Genomic DNA, 22,616 nt, shown 5'->3' with positions numbered 1-22,616 from the left:
GTGATGGTACCGGATGCCAGGATCTTAGTTTTTTGAATGTTGAGTTTTAATTCCTGTAGTAGGTTTTCTCCTTATGGGTGGTAGTGATACTCACTGGGAAATTAACTTTTCTGTCCTGGAGTTTGAGGGAATAAGAAATAATTGTGGCCTGCCCTTCCTGGTGAGATACAGTAACCTTGAATTGGGAGCTGAAGGAAGAGGAGCCCATTCTTGTTGGTGACATCCATTCCAGAGTGGAGTTTCTGTCACATTGAGCCGGGTGAGGCAGGGATGTGGAGCAGGTGGTAGATCAAATGTCATAGACTCCTACTGTTCTTACTGTATTTAGTAGATTTTCTTAAACATTTCTCCATTTGATGTGTACCCTTTGGACAATTTCGAAAGAATTTAAATGATTATTTTTTAGATTTTCACCAGCTTTGCTTGTTTCCCTAAGGAATGGATTTCTGAAGCTCCTCATGCTGCCATGTGAAAATTGCAGAATTTTTAAAATAGAAAGGAATCTTAGATTCTTAGATTTGGAAGGTTATCCTCTAGCCCAGTACTTCTCAAACATGAATATGCATATGAATTACTTGGGAATGTTGCTATGTAGATTATGATTTAGTGGAGCTGAGGTTCCGCATCTTTTTCCTGAGTAATGTCAGTGCTGCTGGTTCATGAACCATGTTGTATAGCAAGGCTATAGATAAGATAGTCCTGTATTTTTATTGTGTGGCTTTTAAAAAACTTATTTTTAATATTTTTTTGCAGTAGGTCCTTGTTGGATATTTATTTTAAATATAGCAGTGTGTACACGTCAATCCCAAAATAGTGACCTAGTTTAGCAGCATGTAGCTTGGTTACTGCGTGATAAATAGAAGGGGAAAAGGTGGAAGTAGTGACAGATCTTCCTTTTCTTGGGCTCCAAAATCACTGCGGATGGTGACTGCAGCCATGAAATCAGAAGATGATTGCTTCTTGGCAGGAAAGAGATGATAAGCCTAGACAGTGTGGTGAAAAGCAGAGACATTACTCTGCCAACAAAGGTCCATATAATCAAGGCTCTGGTCTTCCCTGTGGTCACATATGGTTGTGAGAGCTGGACCATAAAGAAGGCAGAACACTGAAGAGTTGTTGCCTTCGAACTATGGTGCAGGAGAAGACTCCTGAAAGTCCCTTGGAGAGCAAGGAGATCAAACCAGTCAATCTTAAAGGAGATCAACCCTGAATATTCACTGGAAGGAGTGATGCTAAAGCTGAAGCTTCAGTATTTTGGTCATCTGATGCGAACAGATGACTCATTTGAAAAGTCCCCAGTGCTGGGAAAGATCGAGGGCAGAAGGAGAAGAGTGCATCAGAGGATGAGATGGAAGGAGAGGAGGGCGTCACAGGATGAGTTGGCTGGACGGCATCCCCGATGCAGTTGGCATGAACTTGGGCAAACTCCAGGAGATGGTGAGGGATAAGGAGGCTTGGTGTGCTACAATCCATGGGGTTGTAAAGAGTCGGACGCAACTGGGTGACTGAACAACAGCAGCGTGGTTATCAGACATCTCTAATCATAACATTTTTTTTATGTCCACTGTACCATGGTAAAATTGATCCCATAGTATTCCCCACTTCTAACCCTAGCCAAATTGTCAACTTTTCAGTTCCCCTTTTCTCTTATAGTAATGATTTTACAGTTATCTAGCATGTTTCTGGCCTACAGAAAAGAGTGTAGATGGTTGTTAAATAATTGAATGACTCCTACCTCCACCCTTCCCATTTTTTTCCTTACTCATGTATAAGTTAGTTTCCAAGTTCTGTTTAATTTTTTAATATCTTAGACCTTCTGCTGTGAATGAAGTGAAAGTGAAAGTGAAGTTGCTCAGTCGTGTCCGACTCTTTGCAACCCCGTGGACTGTAGCATATCAGGCTTCTCCGTCCATGGGGTTTTCCAGGCAAGAGTACTGGACTGGGTTGCCATTTCCTTCTCCAGGGGATCTTCCCGACCCAGGGATTGAACCCAGGTCTCCCACATTGTAGGCAGACGCTTTACCCTCTGAGCCACCAGGGAAGCCTGCTGTGAATACTTAAGTCTTTTTCTACAGCTGTCATAACAACCCTAGTTCAGGCCCTTATTGTCTTAGCTCTCTATATTGTAATTGCTTTGTGTACTTTATATTCCATGCAAAGATGGCAGCAAAATTAATCTTTTAAAATGCAATTTTTATACCATTACTTTGTGCTACACAATTTGTAGTACTTCCCACTATTTACTAGAAATGATTTTAAATGTATTAAAGCCTTATAAAAAGGGCCCTTCTATATATTCTGTCTCCTCTTTAACATACAGTACTATTCATGTTAAGTTTTCTATATCTCCCTTCTAAGATCACTGTTCCATTTATTCATCGAGATTATAGCCACCATTCATCTTATTCTTGTGTCATTGATAATTATTGTGTTGCCCACTTTTTGTTAGTGCTTTTATACTCAAGCCTTTCTTCACAATTTCTCCTTCTACGAACTCCTAGTATCATGGGTCTGTGGGTACATGCTTAGTCACTTCAGTCGTGTCTGACTCTTTGCACCCTATGGACTGTAGCCCACCAGGCTCCTCTGTCCATGGGATTCTCCGGGCAAGAGTACTGGAGTGGGTTGCCCTGCCCTCCTCCTGGGGATCTTCCCTACCCAGAGACCGAACCTGCGTCTCCTGCATTGCAGGCAGATTCTTTACCCACTGAGTCACCTGGGAAGCACCCTAGTATCACAGATACTTCTTTTGAAGTACAAAAAATTTTTTTTTATTAAAATGTTGTTTCTAACCCTCTTTGTTTTTGTGTGGGTTTTTGCTTTTGTTTTTGTTTTTATTAGAAGACACTCCAGCTCAGCCCCAAATGATTGTGGTGCCAGTTCCAGTACCGGTGTTCGTACCTATGCCTCTTCATCTGTATACTCAGTACGCGCCAGTCCCATTTGGAATTCCAGTTCCAGTGAGTAACCATTTAGAGGTTAGGGCTAATTTAGCACACAGTTTTCTCAATTGAGATTCAGCAGCTCCATAGAAACTTTTCACCTGTTGGTAAAATATACCTGTCTCATGTTGGGTATCATCATATTACTTTAATTACTTGAACATGGAGTATATAAAGGACAGCTTCTGATTGTACCCTGCCTTCTCAGATAAGATTATGATGTTTTAAAAAATATTTTAAACACAATAAGACCACTAACATAGAAAAAGATTGGAAATGGTGTGTGTTAGAATCTTAGATTCTAGCATGGCTGAAAAGAGGAGTACTGTGATTTCCAGGATTCTGACTTTTTATGAAAGAAAAATGTATTCATTTTTTATCAGAAACTACATGTTTTCTTGGTACTGAATTCTTACAAGAAACACTTGTGTGAAAATATTAAGAAATATAATCAAAAATAAAAATGCATTGCTTAATTATTCTTTTAAAGGATTCAGAGATACTTTTTTTGAGTGTCCGAAAAGCACTTACTGAATTTTTATTTAAGAGACTGTAGTCTTATAAAAACAAATTAGCAAGGCTGTTTTAATTGTTGGCCATAAAATATCTTGGAATTGTTTATTATTTTTGTATTTAAATGTTCTCACAAATAATAGTTTTCATTATAGACTTATTTCCCAAGAAACTCTTCAGTCTGTCCTTGGTCTTTCAGATGCCTGTCCCTGTGCTTATTCCATCCATAATGGGTAACGAAGATAAAGTCACCGAGAGTATTGAGGACATTAAGGAAAAGCTTCCCTCACATCCTTTTGAAGCTGATCTCCTTGAAATGGCAGAAATGATTGCAGAAGATGAAGAGAAGGAGAAGACTCTATCTCAGGGAGGTTGGTATGATTTTAAAGGAAAAAAAAAGAAAAGCGCATCTGCAGATTTTCTGGTCAATGACAGTGAAAGAGTAATTTTAAGTGTTAGCCAGTCAGGAAGTTTCTAAAAGCTTTTGCTGTTGTTCAGCCACTAAGTCTAAAAGCTTGTGTTTAAATACCAAGCCTGTGGGCTTGTTAAACTTGTTAACTCTGAAACTCTATGCAGTTTAGGAAAAAAATTAAGTTTTGATATAATTTCTGGTTCTTAATGTTTCCAGAAAAATAACATACAAATCCCTGTTTCCTGATCATATTCTGGTTTTATACTTGTTGTCAAAGCCTGTGTGCTCAGTTGTTCAGTCGTGTCTGACTCTTTGCAACCCCATGGACTATATAGCCCACCAGCCTCCTCTGTCCGTGGGATTTCCCATGCAAGAATACTAGAGTGGGTTGCCGTTTGCATTTCCTTCTCCAGGGGATCTTCCCAACCCAGGGACTGAACCCGGGTCTCTTGCATTGAAGGCAGTCTCCTACATTGCAGGCAGATTCTTTGGTGACTGAGCCACCAGGGCAGTCCCTGGTCCACAGATAAAAATTCCTGTTGTGTAATAGTCAGCTTGTTGGTAGAAGGTAAATAGAATGTTAGGATGGAAAACCGTTTAGTTCAAAATAGCCTATAGATAAATCCCATTTTATGAGTGTATAATAATGATAATAACCGTAGTTAAGATTTATGTCCTTGCTGTACCCTAGGCATTGTCCTAAATGCACTTGTATACATCACCTCATTTAATCTTCACAACTACTCCATGAGGAAGGTATTGTTTACTTTAGATTCTTCTTTGGGAAAATAGGCTAGCCATGGTTATACAATCAGGAAATAATGAAACCAGAAGTTGAATCCAGGTCCGTCTCACTCCAAAGAAAGGATTTTGACTAGAACTCTGTAGTATGCCAGAATGGTTTCCAGCCTTAATTAGCACCTTCTTGATTTATGGGATTTATGGATGAAAGAAGAGATACAATCATAAGAAAAGATAGAGGAAACAGTGTTTAAGGTAGTTGAAATGTACAGGTGAATATTTGTAAAAGCAAAAAAAGCAGAGACATTACTTTGCCAACAAAGGTCCGTCTCGTCAAGGCTATGGTTTTTCCAGTAAGTCATGTAGGGATGTGAGAGTTGGACTGTAAAGAAACCTGAGTGCCGAAGAACTGATGCTTTTGAACTGTGGTGTTGGAGAAGACTCTTGAGAGTCCCTTGGACTGCAAGGAGATCCAACCAGTCCATCCTAAAGGAGATCAGTCCTGAGTGTTCATTGGAAAGACTGATGCTGGAGGCGGAAACTCCAATACTTTGGCCGTCTGACTCATTTGAAAAGACCCTGATGCTGGGAAAGATTGAAGGTGGGAGGAGAAGGGGACAGAGGATGAGATGGTTGCATGGTATCACCAACTCAATGGAGATGAGTTTGAGTAAACTCTGGGAGTTGGTGATGGACAGGGAGGCCTGGCGTGCTCTGGTCCATGGAGTCGCGAAGAGTCAGATTTGACTGAGTGAATGAACTGAACTTTCACATATCATTGACGAGCCAACAAATTACTCTTTTCTGACAACTTTTTTCCCGTGATGGCTTTTAGAAAGCTAGCCACTGGGTTCTGATTTTGTATAGTACATTCTAGAGATTTTCTGAACAGTTTAGCATTTGAAAAAACTACTGTCAACTTTTCGGTTGTGTTGCCACTATATATTTTAGAATCATATATGAGATGGAGAAAAAGCTTTTTGTCATTATTCCAAAGTTTTTGGTCTCATTTTGCTCTTTGGTGTATAATCTGATAGTTGTGACCCATTTATATATGGATGTTAATGCCTTAGAATATTGCTCCTGTACTTGATCTTCTAATATCTGATACTTATTTTGGAAGTTCAGGCAATTTCTAATGATAAACCTCATTTTAACTTGGCTTCTCCATTCACATTAATAGTCAGCATTTATCACATATTTCCTCTGTACAAATATTGTGAGTTTGCCTTAACTTGCAATGGAGTCAAACAGAAAAACTTTAAAACTAAGCTTTAAGCCAGTTTTAATCATCATAGCGTAAGTAAAATCAAATGGTCTAGAAATATAACAGGGGGAAAAATTAATTCCAACTGAAAGGATCTGGCTCATTTATGTTTGATTTCAGGGAAGAGAGACAGTTTTCCTTAGTTTTTAAAATAATCTGATTTTTTAATACTCTGAATCTTTAAACTTTTTATATTTATTTTTTAATATATATTTTATTAACATTTATATGACTTACAGTGTTTCAGGTACATAGCAAGGTGATTCAGTTATACATATACAGATATAATATTTTTGAAATTATTATCCATTAAGGTTATTACAAGATGTTGATTATAGTTTACTGTTCTATACAGTAAAAGTTTTCTTGTTGCATATCTATATTTTTAGTTACAAATCTAGCATTCTGTTTATTCATTCTAAGTCAAACAAGTGGAATTAAAATGTCATAAATTTTTTAGTTAGGTGAAAATTCCTAAGTTTTCTAAAATATATATATTGTACATATTATTTATATATAAGTATACAAAAGCTTTTCTACTACACTTGAGAAAGAACGTCCAAAAAAAACATAAACTAAATGAAATGGGAGTACTGAATATGAAATACAAAAGGTGAAACAAACTAGATAAAAGTAAAAGAGACATCACTGTGCCAACAGAGGTCCATATAGTCAGAGCTATGGTTTTTCCAGTAATCATGTGTAGATGTGAGAGCTGGACAGTAAAAAAGGCTGAGCACTGAAGAATTGATGCCTTTGTACTGTGGTCCTGGTAAAGACCCTTGAGAGTCCATTGGACTGCATGGAGATCAAACCAGTCAATCCTAAAATAAACAACTCTGAATATTCATTGGAAGGACTTGATGCTGAAGTGCCAGTGCTATGGCCACCTGATGTGAAGAGCTGACTCACTGGAAAAGACCCTGATCCTAGGAAAGATTGAAGGCAGGGGAAGGGGGCAACAGAGGATGAGATGGTTGGATGGCATCATTGACTCAATGGATGTGAGTTTGATCAAGCGCCAGGAGGTGGTGAAGGCCAGGGAAGCATGGCATGCTGTAGTTCATGGGGTCACAAAAAGTTGGACACGACTGAGGAACTGAACATCAACAACAAAAGTTACAGTCTAGTTCTTTTTAAACATGGCTACTCATTAGAAATATATCTGGAGCCCTGCAGGGAAAAAAGCAATACCTGTACATTTGTATTTTTCAAAAAATTCCAAGATAGTGGACTTCCTTGGTGGTCCAGTGGCCAAGACTCTGTGCTTCTGATGCAAGGGGCCTGGGTTCAATCCATGGTCAGGGAATTAGATCCCACATGCCACAAGTCAAGAGTTCCCATGCCACAACTAAAGATCTTCTTGATGCAAGAGAAGATTGAAGATCTACATGCTGCAATTAAGACCTGCTGCAGCCAATAAATAAATATTTAAAAAATCCAAAATGATTCTGATAAGCATCTGGATTTTCGAAAGTGTTTACAGGTTTTTCTATTAAATGGTAGTTATAATGATACAGAGTTCTGTTATTTTTCTGTTGACCAATCATGATACAATGGTATTGAGTGAGTAATAGTTACATAATCACAATAGTGAAAGATGTTTATCAGTTTTCACAATCAATATCCAGACAAAAAATAGAACATAATTACAATTGCAAACCATAATGGGAACATGATTGACCTAACAGTATAAAATAATTACATGCAGTTTGGGGCGTCGATCAGAGTGATGTAGTAAGTGGAAATGCAAACACACACATATTTTCATCCAGCCAGCCAGTCTCTTTTTTGGTTAGTGCATTTGATCCTGTTAACATTTTCTTTATTTTGGGTTTATTTTCTGTAGATGTTTGCCTTCTCTTGTGTTCCTGTCTGGAGAAGTTCCTTTAGCATTTGTTGTAAAGCTGGTTTGATGGTGCTGAATTCTCTTTAACTTTTGCTTCTCTGGAAAGCTTTTGATTTCTCCCTCAAATCTGAAAGGAAAGTCTTACTGGATAGAGTTTCCTTGGTTGTAGGTTCTTCCCTTTTATCACTTTAAATATACCATGCCATTTCCTTCTGGCTTGTAGAGTTTTTGTTGAGAAATCAGCTGATAGCCTGATGGGAGTTCCCTTGTTTGTTATTTGTTGTTTTTCCCTTGTTGTTTTTAATGTTAATCTTTGTCTTTAATTTTTGTCAGTTTGAGTACTGTGTATCTCGATGTATTCCTCCTTGGGTTTATCCTGTCTGGAACTCTCTGTGCTTCTTGAACTTGGATGACTATTTCTTTACCCTGTTAAGGAAGTTTTCATCTTTTATTTCTTAATATTTTCTCAGATCCTGTCCCTGTCTCTTCTCCTTCTGGTACCCCTCTAATGCAAATGTTGGTGTGTTTAATGTTGTCACAGAGATCTCTTTGGCTGTCCTCATTTCTTTTCATTCTTTTTTCTGTATTCTCTTCTATAGCAGTGATTTCCACCATTCTGTCCTCTAGGTCATTACCTGTTCTTCTGCCTCTGCTATTGATTCCTTCTAGCGTATTATTCATCTCTGTTTGTTTGTTCTTTAGTTCTTCTAGGTCTTTGGTAAACACTTCTTGCATCTTCTCCACTGTTTTCTGAATATCCTGGATTATCTTCACTATCATTATTCTGAATTCTTTTTCTGGAAGGTTGCCTAGCTCCATTTCACTTAGTTGTTTTTCTCGGGTTTTATCTTGTCCCTTTATCTGGGACATAGCCTGCTGCTTTTTCATCTTGTTTAACTTTCTATAATGTGGTTTTTATTTTAGCTGCTGTCGGGCTGTAGTTCTTGCTTCTTTTGTCTGCCCTCTGATGGAGGAGGCTAAGAGGCTTGTGTAAACTTCCTGATGTAAGGGACTGGTGGTGGGAAAAACTGGGTTTTGCTCTGGTGGGCAGTAAAGCTTTAATCTGATTATCTGCTGATGGGTGGGGTTGTGCTTCCTCTTTGGTAGTTGTTTGGCCTGGGAAGAATTGATGCTTTTGAACTGTGGTGTTGGAGAAGACTCTTGAGAGTCCCTTGGACTGCAAGGAGATCAAACCAGTCCATTCTGAAGGCGATCAGCCCTGGGATTTCTTTGGAAGGAATGATGCTAAAGCTGAAACTCCAGTACTTTGGCCACCTCATGCGAAGAGTTGACTGATTGGAAAAGACTTTGATGCTGGGAGGGATTGGGAGCAGGAGGAGAAGGGGACAACCGAGGATGGGATGGCTGGATGGCGTCACTGACTGGATGGACACGAGTCTGAATGACCTCCGAGAGTTGGTGATGGACAGGGAGGCCTGGCGTGCTGCGATTCATGGGGTTGCAAAGAATCGGACACGACTGAGCAACTGAACTGAACTAACTGATGCAACCCTGGGGTCCACAGGCTCGATGGTAAGGTTAATGGTGGCCTCTAAAGGGGCTTATGCCGAAGGAGACCTTCCTGGACTGCTGCAGCCAGTGCCCTCTACCTTTGGGGAGTCTCTGCTGACCCATCCCTCCACAGGAGACCCTCCAACACTAGCAGGTAGTTTTTGGTTCAGGCTCCTGTGAGGTCACTGCTCCTTCCCTCTAGGTCTTGGTGTGTGCAAGATTTTGCTTGTGCAAAATCCTCCAAGACTGGAGTACTGTTTCCCCCAGTCCTGGAAAGTCCTTTCATCAAATCTCGCTTTCCTTCAAGGCCAGATTCCCTGGAGAGTCCCAGACCTTTTGTCAGAGCTCCAGGCTGGGAAGCCTGATGTGGGGTTCAGAACCTTCACAGCAGTGGGAGAACTTCTTTTGGTACTGTTACTCTGCAGTTTGTGGGTCATCCACCTGCTGGGTATGGGATCTGATTTTATTGTGATTGTGCCACTCCTTCTCACTGCAGCTTCTTTGTCTTTGGATGTGGCTTATCTTTTTTTGGTACATCCCTGTGTCCTGTTGATTATTCAGTAGGTAGTTGCAATTTTGGTGCTGTCATAGGAGGAGATGAGCATGCTTCCTTCACCATCTTGAACTGAAAGCCCTAAACTGTTTACTTTTAAAGTAGTTTATAGGGACTTACTCTGCTGGTGTCCAGGGGTTAAGACTCTGTTTCCACTGAAGAGAACACAGGTTTGATTCTTGGTTGGGGAACTGAGATCCTGTGTGCTGTGTGGTACAACCAAAAAAAAAAAGGTAGTAATAATAAGGTGGTTTATAATTGATAGAACTTTGTTCTGTTTAGTTTCATGTGCTGATTGCTAATGTATTTATATTCTGTTTTCCATTTCATGGTAAATCTTTTTTTTCAGGGGGGAAGCAATGTAAAGCAGATTTTTCAACCTATGAGTAAATAAACATTGTGTGTGTTTGTTATTAAAAAAGGAAATTTCATAGTCAGAACACTTGATGACATAAATCAGAGCAAGATCCTCTATGACCCACCTCCTAGAGTAACGGAAACAAAAACAAAAGTAAACAAGTGGGACCTGATTAAACTTAAAAGCTTTTGCACAGCAAAGGAAACTATAAGCAAGGTGAAAAGACAACCCTCAGAATGGGAGAAAATAATAGCAAGTGAAACAACTTGCAAAGGATTAATTTCCAAAATATACAAGTGGCTCATACAACTCAATGCCAAAAAAACAACCCAATCAAAAAGTGGGAAAAAGACTTAAAAAGACATTTCTCCAGAGAAGACATACAGATGGCTAACAAACACATGAAAAGATGCTCAACATTGCTCATTATTGGAGAAATGCAAATCAGAACTACAATGAGATATCATCTCACACTAGTCACAATGGGCATTATCAAAAAGTCTACAAACATAAATGCTGGAGACGGTGTGGAGAAAAGGCAAGACTCTTGCACTGTTGGTGGGAATGTTAATTGATACAGCCAGTATGAGACTGTATGGAGATTCCTTAAAAAACTAGGAATAAAACCACCATATGACTGAGCAATCCCACTCCTAGGCATATACCCTGAAGAAACCAAAATTGAAAAAGACAAAAATGTATCCCATTGTTCATTGCAGCACTATTTACAATAGCTAGAACATGGAAGCAACCTAAATGTCCATCGACAGATGACTGGATAAAGAAGTTGAGGTACATATACACAATGGAATATTAGTCATAGAAAGGAATGCATTTGAGTCAGTTCTGATGAGGTGGATGAACCTAGAACCTATTATACAGAGTGAAGTGAGTCAGAACGAGAAGGCTAAATATTGTATTCTAATGCATTTATACGGAATCTGGAAGAATGGTACTGAAGAATTTGTTTACAGGGCCGCAGTGGAGAAACAGACATAGAGAACAGACTTACTGACATGGGGAGAGGGGAGGAGAAGGTGAGATGTATGGAAAGAGTAACATGGAAACTTACATTACCATATGTAAAATAGCCAATGGGAATTTGCTGTATTTCTCAGGAAACTCAAACGGGTTCAATCTAGAGGGGTGGGATGGGGCAGGAGATGGGAGGGAGTTTCAAAAAGGAGGGGAAATATGTTTACCTACAGTTGATTCATGTTGAGGTTTGACAGAAAACAAAAAATTCTGTAAAGCAATGATCCTTAAATAAAAAAAATGTTTTAATATATTTTAAAAAGTAAAAGCAAAAAAAAGAAATTTCAGATAACATAGAATCCAAAATAAACATCTCTTGTCTTGACTTTTTTCATACTGCTATTTGGAAATATAACCACTGTTACCCAGTTGTAATTTAACTGTATTTTTTGCTAATGCTTAATTTTTATTAATGAATCATTCATTCTGCATATGCAGGGTATTTTGCAGTCATTTCATTTGAGATGCACTTTGTTCACATATACATATAAATTGACATTATGTGCTTTTCTTTTTCTTTAGAATCCCAAACTTCTGAACAGGAACTCTTTTTAGACACCAAGATATTTGAAAAAGGTTTGTAAGTGTAAATATATTATGAAACTTAGAAATATTGTATCTCTGTTAGTGATGCAAACCCATGAAGTATTAGCAACCTTGGATTTAATATTTATAATTTAAGCCATTTGTTGGGGGCATCAGAGAACTGTGAATTTGTGCTAATTTATAAAGAGACTGATAAAAGCTACCTCAGATACTGGTTTTAGGGATTAACTGAACTAGTGTACTAAAGTGTACACCAAGAATATAAATCCATTTCTGTGATTCTGGTGAAAAAGTTGCTTCATTCTTGAGGGTAACTACGGAAAGCAGCTATACCTGACTTTTTGTTATTTAGGATTTCAGGGAGATGTGTGAGCATCTCAGGAGTCTTATTTCATTTTGAGGGCTTGTTTGTTTTTTATTATTTCAGACCAAGGAAGTACTTACAGTGGTGATCTTGAATCAGAGGCAGTATCTACTCCACATAGCTGGGAGGAAGAATTAAATCATTATGCCTTAAAGTCAAATACTGTGCAAGAGGCTGATTTAGAAGTGAAGCAGTTCTCAAAAGGGGAAACTGAACAAGATCTGGAAGCAGATTTCCCCTCAGGTTTGTTCACTGTAACCTGACTGTTGAAAGTATTTTTTTAGAAGATTGGTACAACTCTGAATCGACATTTTGAAGCAGTTATAATGTGTGATTACTATTTAAAGGCACAAATGGTCCCTGACTTTGAAGGTATTGATTCATACCATATTCTTCTTTACAAAAGTTTAGTTTGTTTTTGTTGTTATTTTTGACTTTCCCACAGTAATCATATAGGAGATTTTCTCGATTGTTAATAAAGCTTTTATTCATGCTATATCTCCTCTGTTTCCTTAAGTATAAAAGTAAAATCTGTATTTTATCAAAACAATATAAATGATTACCTGATATTTCCTCCTCTAGTCTGAGACTTTATTTAACTAAAGTTATTTATCTCACATTATGCTTTCTCCTGGTTATCACAGAATCCTTTGACCCACTGAACAAAGGACAGGGAATCCAGGTACGTTCCCGAACAAGAAGACGACACAGAGATGGCTTCCCCCAGCCCAGACGAAGAGTAAGCAGTAGCTTAATTTTTTTAGCATTTTGTTTTATTTATTATTTCCCAATCTTGAATTTTAATGTTTTTGCTTTTTAAAGTAAAAAACCATATCTTTTTATTTTACATTTCTTTAAGAGGGACTTTTTCCACAATTGGAGGATTTTTCTGTTTTGTTTTTTATAATTCTTGTTAATAGACTTTCCTCTTTTTTTAAAAGTCTCTAAATTTAGCTTTTAAATATAATAATGAGTTTTGCTGTTTTATTTAGTACAGTTATAATAGTGAAGTACACAAAGACTTTTTCATGGTGACTGGAGTTTCTCATACTAAAATTTAAACAATAATAGCCTTAAGAAAAAAACTCCATTGAGTTATAATTACATTTAAAAATTCATAAATTTTAAGTGTACAATTTGATGAGCTTTGATAAATGTATACAGTACGTAACTACCTCCACAATCACAATACTTTCCTTGTGCAAAAAATTTGCCTTGTTACCATTTCCAGTCAGTCTTCATCTCCAGCTCCTGACATTCACTGGCTTCTCTGCTTTGTGGATTGCTGTAGAATGGTACTGCTTTACTTTTTCTAAGATTTCATATAAATGCAGTCACATAATTTGTATTCTTCTGTATCTGGGTTCTTTCAGTTAGCATAATGTTTTTGAGAGTTATCCATATTGTTTCATGTATCACTAGCTCATTCCTTTTTATTTCTGAATATTTCATTTTATGGATAAACTATTGTTTATATAATTGTTTAATAGCTAATGGAAATTTGGGTTATTTCTGGTTTGGGTGTTTTTAAATAAAGCTGCTGTGAACATTCTAATATAAACATCTTTGTGAAGAATATATGTTTTCATTTGGGGAAAAATGTCCAGGGATGGAATTGTGAGGTCTGATGTGTATTTTTAACTTTGTAAGAAAGCTGACAAAGTGTGTTCCAAAGTGGATGTACCATCTTGAATTCCCACCAGCAGTCTGGGAATTCTATCTGCTCCATGACTTTACTAACAATTATCAATTGTTATTGATAATAACAATTATCAGTTGTTATCAGTTATTATCAATTATAATCAATTATCATCATCTGGTATTATCAATTTTTAATTTTAGTTATTCTAGTAAATTTGTAGTGATATTAATTTATGGCTTTAATTTGTATTTTCCTCATGACTAATGTGTGGGCATCTTTTCAAATGTATATTGCTGTTTGTGTATCTTTGATAAAGTGTGTGTTCAAAACTATTGAGCATTGGGGGGTGTTAGATGTCTTATGGAGTTGTGTTTTATTTTTTTTATAGATATAATTCTTGTATCAAATATGAGTTGCTCCTATTCTGTGACTTTTTCTTTGCTTAATAGTGAAAAACAACTTTTCCCCCCATTTCCATGATTCATTTTATTTTCTTCCAGTTTTACTGAAATATATTCGGCATCCAGCACAGTATAAGTTTAAGGTATATAGCATAATGATCTGACTGACTTACATTTCATGAAATGAATACAAGAATAAGATGGTAAACACACATCATCTCATATAGATAAACAATTACAGACATTTTTTTAAAAAAGTTTTTTTATTAGAATTTTTAGGGTTTACTCCTAACAACTTTCATTTATAATATAGAGAAGTGTTCATTATATGTATCATGTTGCACATTATATCCCTAGTACTTCCTTACCTAAAATTGGAAATGTGTGCCTTTTGACTGTCTTCATCCAATTCTACCTCCCTCTCCCTTGTGCCTCTGGTAACCACAAATCTGATCTCTTTTTCTAAGAATTTGTTTGGTTTTGAAATATAATAGACCCATAACATTATGTCCTTGGAGTGTGACGTAGTGATTGGACATTTGTACATATTTCAAAATGTTCACTAGGGTAAGTCTAGTTACAATATGTCAACATACAGAGATATTACATAAATATTGTGTGACTGTATTCCCCACGCTGTACGTGTCCTAACATGACCGTGACTCATTTGCTTTGTGACTGAAGTTTGTACGTCTTAATCTCCCTCACCTGTGTCTCTCATCTCTCCAGCACCCTCCCCTCTGACAACCCCATGTTTATTCCCTGTATGTTTGATTCTGTTTCTGTTTTGTTGCTTTTGTTCATTTGTCCTGTTTTTTAGATTGCAGAGATAAGTGAAATAATATAGTATTTACATTCTGTCCAATTTGTTTCTCTTACCTTAATATTCTCTAGGTCCGTTTGTGCTGTCACAGATGGCAAGATTTCATTCGTTTTTTGTGATTGATTAATAATTCCTTTGCATGCAACTGTGTGTGTGTGTGTTGTGTATACACACCACATCTTCTTCATCCATTCATGTAGAACACTTGGCTGTTCCCATATTTTGGCTGTTGTTGGTAATGTTGCAGTGGACATAGGGGTGCATATATATCTTTTTGAACTTGTGTTTTTGTTTTCTTTGGGTAGAAAATACCCAGAAGTGGAATTTCTGGATCATATGATAGTCTTATTAATATTTTTAATTTTTGAGAAAGCTCCATGCCACTTTCCCCAATGGTGGAACCAATTTACATTTGCACCAAGAGTGCACAAGGGTTCCTCTTTTTACACATCTTCATCAACACTTGTTCTTTATTGTCCCTTTCATGATAGTCATTCTGAAAGGTGTGAAGTGATATGTCGTGTTGGTTTTGACTTGTATTTTCCTGATAATTAGTGATGTGGAGGATCTTTCCAAATGTCGGTTGGCAGTCTGTTTGGAAAAGTCTGTCCAGCTCCCCTGACCATTTTTTAATTGCATTTTTTCTTTTTTATGAGTTCTCTAAGTTCTTTTTATATTTTGTATATTAACTCCTTTCTAGATACGTACTTGGCAAGTATCCTCTCCTATTCAGTAGGGTGCCTTTTCGTTTTGTTTAGAGTTTCCTTTGGTATGCAAAATCTTTTTATTTGATGAGTCTCCACTTGTTTATTTATTTTTGTTTTGTTTTACTTTGCTTTTGCTTGAGGAGACAGGTCTAGAAAAATATTACTAAAACCAATGCTAGAGTTTCCTGCCTGTGTTTTCTTCTACGAGTTTCATGGTTTCAGGTCTTAAATTTACATCTCTAATCCATTTTGAGTTTAATTTTGTATATGGTGTGAGAAAGTAGTTCAGTTTCATTTTTTTCCATGTAGCTCTCCAGTTTTCCTAATATCATTTACTGAAGGATCAGTCTTTTCTCCATTATATATTCTTGCCTCTTTTGTCATAGATTAATTGACCATATAATTGACCGTTTGTTTTAGTTCTGTGGATCATGCCATTGGTATTTTGAATTGTTTGCATTGAATCTGTCATTTTCTGTGGGTAGTATCATTATTTTTGCAATATTCTAATTCATGAGGATGATACATTTTTCCATTTACTTGTTTAATCTTCAGTTTCCTTTATCATCTTACAGTTTTCTGAGTCAGGTCTTTTGCCTTCTTTATTAGATTTATTCCTAGGTATTTTCTTCTTTTTGATGCAGTTGTCAGTGGGATTGTTTTTAAAATTTCCCTGACGGTTTGTTGTTAGTGTCTAGAAATGCATTAGATTTTGTATCAGACAACCTTATTGAGTTCATTGGTGACTTCCCGTAGCTTTTTAGTGGTGTGTTTAGGATTTTCTGTGTATAGTATTGTGTTATCTGCAAACACTGACAGTTTTTCTTCTTCCTTTCCAATTTGGATTATTCTGTTTAGATTGTCTTAATTTCTCCCAACAGTATTTTTATGTTTCATTGTACAAGTCTTACACTTTGTTAAATTATACCTAGTAAATATTTTAATATATTTTTGATCCTGTTGTGGGTAGCATTGTTTTTAAATTTCCTTGTCTAGTGTTCTTCATTGACATATAGAAACAGAGATGGATTTGTATATTGACTTTATATGTGGTGATTTTGCTCAACTAAAATCTGTGGGATTTTTTACCTACACAGTTGTATTATCTGTGAATTAAGAAAGTTTAAATTTTTTCCTTTACAATCTCAGGGTATTTTCTTCTTTTTTTTTTTTTTTATTATTATTTGTTATTTTACTTTTTTTTCTTTTTTTGGCCATGCCATGTGGCATGTTGGATCATAGTTCCCCAAACAGGGATTGAGTCTGTGCCACCTGCAGTGGAAGCAAGAGTCTTAACCATTGGACCACCAGGAAGCCCCTCTTTCTTTTTTTGATTTATTGCATTAACTGGGATCAGTGTTTAATATGAGGGTAGGCTTTCATGCCTCTTCCCAATTTTAACAAAGAGTTCAGCCCTTGCAATGTTAAATACAGTGTTACCTGTATATTTCTTGTTGTTGTTCAGTTGCTCAGTCATGTCTGACTCTTTTCGACCCTATGGACTGCAGCACACCAGGCTTCCCTGTCCTTCACCATCAGAGTTTGCTCAAACTCATGTCCATTGAGTTGGTGATGCCATCCAACCATCTCATCCTCTGTCATCCGCTTCTCCTGCTGCCTTCAGTCTTTCCCAGCATCAGTTTTTTTCGAATGAGTCGGCTCTTCATATCAGGTGGCCAGAGTACTGGAGCTTCAGCATCAGTCCTTCCAGTGAATATTCAGGGTTGATTTCCTTTAGGATTGATTGGTTTACTCTCCTTGCTATTCAAAGAACTCTCAAGAGTCTTATCCAGCACCACAGTTCAAAGGCATCAGTTCTTCAGCACTCAGCCTTTTTTATTGCCCAGCTCTCACATTCATACATGACTACTAAAAAAATCACAGCTCTGACGAGACGGACCTTTGTAGGCAAAGTAATGTTTCTGCATTTTAATATGCTGTCTAGGTGGTCATAGCTTTTCTCCCAAGGAGCAAACGTCTTTTAATGTCATGGCTTCAGTCACCGTCCACAGTGATTTTGGTGCCCAAGAACATAAAGTCTGTCACTGTTTCCTTTGTTTCCCCATCTATTTACCATGAGGTGATGGGACCAGATATCATGATCTTAGTTTTTGAATGTTGAGTTTTAAGCCAGCTTTTTCACTCTCCTCTTTCACCTTTATCAAGAGGCTCTTTAATCCCTCTTTGCCTTCTGCCATAAGGGTGATGTCATCTGCATATCTGAAATTATTGATATTTCTCCCCACAAGCTTGATTGTAGCTTGTGCTTCATCCAGACCAGCATTCTGCATATAAGTTGAATAAGCTGGGTGACAGTATATAGCTGTGACATGCTCCTTTCCCAGTTTGGAACCAGTCCACTGTTCTATGTCTGGTTCACTGTTGCTTCTTGACCTCCATACAGGTTTCTTGTAGATGGCAGTCTCTCTCATAGATGACCTCTATCAAGGTTATAAAGTTCTCTTCTGATTTACTCAGCTTTTGTGATCGTGTTTTGAACTTAGTCAGGTGATCTCTTGAGATGATCGTCTGATTTTCCTTTTGTAAGTCTTTAAATGGTGAAAAACATTGATTATTTTCAGTGATAAACTTAACCTTGCATTTATGGGATGAACAGTACTCTCTTTTTGATGTTTTTATATTTATATATATTGCTGAATTGAGTTTGCTAGTATAAGTTTTTAAGTATGTCAGTTTAAAAGATCTATTGATGTGTCAGTCAATCAGTCAGTTCATTCGCTCAGTCGTGTCTGACTCTTTGTGACCCCATGAATCACAGCACACCAGGCCTCCCTGTCCAGCACCAACTCCTGGAGTTCACCCAAACTCATGTGCATCGAGTCAGTGATGCCATCCAGCCATCTCATCCTCTGTCGTCCCCTTCTCCTCTTGTCTCCAATCCCTCCCAGCATCAGGGTCTTTTCCAATGAGTCAACTCTTCGCATGAGGAAGTATTGGAGTTTCAGCCTCAGCATCATTCCTGCCAGTGAACACCCAGGACTGATCTCCTTTAGAATGGACTGGTTGGATCTCCTTGCAGTCCAAGGGACTCCAACACCACAGTTCAAAAGCATCAATTCTTCGGCGCTCAGCTTTCTTCACAGTCCAACTCTCACATCCATACATGACCACTGGAAAAACCATAGCCTTGACTAGATGGACCTTTGTTGGCAAAGTAGTGTCTCTGCTTTTGAATATGCTATCTAGGTTGGTCATAACTTTTCTTCCAAGGAGTAAGCGTCTTTTAATTCCATGGTTGCAGTCACCATCTGCAGTGATTTTGAAGCCCCCCAAAATAAAGTCTGACACTGTTTTTACCGTTTCCCCATCTACTTCCCATGAAGTGATGGGACCAGATGCCATGATCTTCGTTTTCTGAATGTTGAACGTTAAGCCAACTTTTTCACTCTCCACTTTCACTTTCATCAAGAGGCTTCTTAGTTCCTCTTCACTTTCTGCCATAAGGATGGTGTCATCTGCATATCTGAGGTTACTGATATTTCTCCTGGCAATTTTAATTCCAGCCTGTGCTTCCTCCAGGCCAGCATTTCTCATGATGTACTCTGCATAGAAGTTAAATAAGCAAGGGGTGACAATATACAGCCTTGACATACTCCTTTTCCTATTTGGAACCAGTCTGTTGTTCCATGTCCAGTTCTAACTGTTGCTTCCTGACCTGCATACAGGTTTCTCAAGAGGCAGGTCAGGTGGTCTGGTATTGATGTGTAGTTTTTTTGTAATGACTTTATCTGCCCTTGGGCAAGATAATAGTGATGTAAAGTGACTTACTGTTCCTCTTCTGTTTTCTGAAATACAATTTATATAGTTACTTTAATTCTTGAGTAGACTTCATCAGTGAAGTCATCTGGATTTGGAATTTTTTTGTGGGAATGTTTTAAAATACAATTTGAATTCCTCTGGCTGTTTACATTATCTATGTCTTCTAGAGCAAGTTTTGTTAGGTTGTATTTTTCAAGAAATTTGTTCAGTTTTTCTAAGCTGTCTAGTTTATTGTCATCAGGATGTTCACAGTTTTCTTTTGTTACCTTTTGTCTGTGGAATCAGGTGTTGATAATTTGTATCTTCTCTCATCTCTATAATCATTCTGGCTAGAGATTTACCAATTTTTTTAACCTTTTAAAATTACCACCTTTTTTGTCTTACTAATCTTTTCCTCTTTTTTAATTGATTTTTGCTCTTATTTTTATTTGGGTTTTAATGTAGTCTTTATTCTAGTTTCTTAACATAGGAGCTAGCTTATTGATTTCAGACTTTCTTCTCATATAAGCATTTTAATAAATATAGATATCCTTATAAGCACTGCTTAGCATTATTACATAAATTTTGATATGTTTTGTTTTCATTTTTACTTAAATTCAAGATATTCTCTAATTGCATTTTTGATTTCTTAACATGTGTTGGTTAATTCTGACTTTAATGGATTTTGCTAACATTATTTTTTTATTGTTTTAATTGCTGAATTCCAGTGTAGTTAGAGAGTTGATTGAGGGTTGTTTTATAGCCATCTGTTCATCTATTCCATTAAATAGACCTGAGTGTAAAACTATTACTCATACCTCATACCTTATTTTGTAATTCTAGTATCTGGAAGATAGTAAATAAATACTCAAATATTATTGATTATTACAGTATTATTTTCTACACTTCAGTTTTCTCTTTTTTTTTTTTTCTCCTGTGGATAGGAGTAGATAACTTTTAAAACTTGAGCTATAGGAACTCTGAATCTCAGGGAAATACTGAGTTCCATTTTCTGTAAATTTATGCCCATTCTATCTTTGCAAACCATGATTCTTAAAGATCCAAAACTAAATTTATATTCTGTAAATTTTTGGAAATTCTTACAGGGACGGAAGAAGTCTATAGTATCTGTGGAGCCCAGGAGTCTTATTCAAGGAGCCTTTCAAGGGTGCTCAGTGTCTGGGATGACACTGAAATACATGTATGGGGTAAACGCCTGGAAGAACTGGGTTCAGTGGAAAAATGCCAAGGAAGAACAGGGGGATCTGAAATGTGGCGGTAAATACATGGCATGAATTTGTGTCTTGATTTAGGGGTGGGAGGAATATGGATTAATAAATTCATAAACCTACTCAAAGGGGAGAAATACTAAGTCAAAAATCCCATAAAGCTTTGATTTTGGCTTTGCTTAATTTTTTTCCATCTTTATTTAAACTTCTCATTTACTTTTCTTTTCATGTCAGGAGTTGAACATGCCTCATCTAGCCCGTGTTCTGAGCCGTTAGGAAGTACTCAAGACCATGCACTCTCTCAAGAATCTTCAGAGCCAGGCTGTAAAGGTAAAATGCTTCTCTCCTTACAATCTGAATTGCTTGTAATATCATCGTTGATTTTAAATTTATAAATGGAAATTTAAAATTCTTTAAAATTTGAAGTTTATGTTTAAAAAGCGAAATTAATCTCCACTCTCAGTTTTCAAGAACTTGTTATTAAGGGAAGGTTATTATCTTCAGACATGAGTTTCTTATACAGATATAAGAAATTTTGTGTCTTTTTCTAACACTGTGGAAGTGACTCAAATCTCTCTTTTTTGAGTCCTATATCTGTAGACTAACCCATGTGGAAACCAGTGGAACACTTCATTATTGTTGTTGTTAAGAAAGTACCTGGGAAAGCCTTGCTGTTTCTGTAGTTTCTCCCATCAAGGAGCTATATATGATTGACTGTGTTTGCAGGTTTCACTTCTGTTGCCAAGAAATTTGGAACCCAATAAACAGTTCAAACAAAGCAACACTGTGTTAGTTTTCTAGTTAGTTTTCACAGATCGTTAGATTTCTTCTTTCCAGGATTTTGTTTTATGTTCTAAATTTTGTTTTCAGTTTGTGTTCTGCTTTTTAATTTTGTTTATATATCATTTGTTTATCACAAATTATTTTATGAAGTCTTTGTGGAATGAGATAGGGCAGGAATGCATGAGTGTGTAACTAAATTTTTCACCCCTTTCCAACTGTATTGCATGTATTCTTCGCTTCACCTCAGTTTACCCTCATTGGAGCAGTTAGTTGCTGCTGCGGTCTGTGACTGACTTACTGAGTTCCCACAGATCAAGTGTAATCTCTCTGCTTCAGAGTGATAAAAAAATGCTCACCTCATGGGGGTTTACTAGGCCTTTCACTCTGCACTTTGAGCCACAACAGTTTTGAGAAAGGAGGGGTAGTGAGAATGGAGAAGTAATATTGTATTAGACTGCCAGGCCTAAATGCAGTAGCCACACAGGATGCCTACTCATTTCTACTACTGATTCTTCCAGAAAAATACTTACTATATTTATCTGTCATGTATCAAGCATGGTGGAACATATTGAGGTAAAAAGGTCAAACATGGTCCTTGTCCTCATGAATGACCTGTTTAAATTTGCAAAACCAACTCAGGGAAGCTCAAGTGTACCATTGGAAACATGTAGTCTTTTTTACATGTGGAAAAGCAGGAACTGAAAAGGGTGTTTTAATTCATCCCACAGTGTGGACCAGTCTGTTCCCGTAAGATCTCTAAAAATCAAATTAGATAACTCTCATGCCTAAAACTAATTCAGGTCATATGTGCGTGTGCTCCTTTGCTCTATGTCCAACTCTTTGTGACATTGTGGACTGTAGGCCACCAGTCTCCTCTGTCCGTAGAATTTCCCTGGCAAGAATACTGGAGTGAGTTGCCATTTCCTCCTCTAGAGATCTTCCTGACCCAGGGAATAAACCCACATCTCTGTCTATTGAATTGGTGGGAGGATCCTTTACCCCTGAGACACCTGGGAAGCAATTCAGTTCTTAGTTGTCTTCAAAATCTTTATATATAAATATATGAGGCTTACCATGATCTGCCCTCTTTACTTTTCTCCTATATTCCTGAGTCTCCAAACCCTTTCAGTTTTGTGGCTGAGCACATACTGTATTTTCCAGCATTTTCAAAAGCATGAAG

The 22,616-nt window shown here is 37.2% G+C and overlaps 1 protein-coding gene across 1 annotated transcript in view; it reads left to right on the top strand.

The window, feature by feature from the left end:
- The window catches only part of ZMYM4 (zinc finger MYM-type containing 4), a 73,386-nt gene that overhangs the window by 25,213 nt on the left and 25,557 nt on the right, over positions 1–22,616 (top strand). Inside the window, exons 17-23 of the mRNA XM_068961881.1 lie at positions 2,842–2,960; positions 3,655–3,826; positions 11,705–11,758; positions 12,156–12,335; positions 12,737–12,831; positions 20,531–20,702; positions 20,888–20,983. Coding sequence (XP_068817982.1) covers positions 2,842–2,960; positions 3,655–3,826; positions 11,705–11,758; positions 12,156–12,335; positions 12,737–12,831; positions 20,531–20,702; positions 20,888–20,983 — 888 coding nt within the window. The remainder of the gene's footprint in view (positions 1–2,841; positions 2,961–3,654; positions 3,827–11,704; positions 11,759–12,155; positions 12,336–12,736; positions 12,832–20,530; positions 20,703–20,887; positions 20,984–22,616) is intronic.

Source organism: Capricornis sumatraensis, chromosome 2 (genome assembly GCF_032405125.1).
Source record: "Capricornis sumatraensis isolate serow.1 chromosome 2, serow.2, whole genome shotgun sequence".
NCBI classification, from domain to species: domain Eukaryota; kingdom Metazoa; phylum Chordata; class Mammalia; order Artiodactyla; family Bovidae; genus Capricornis; species Capricornis sumatraensis.
The sequence above is the reverse complement of the archived record's forward strand: the minus strand, read 5'-3'. Positions and strand labels throughout refer to the sequence as shown.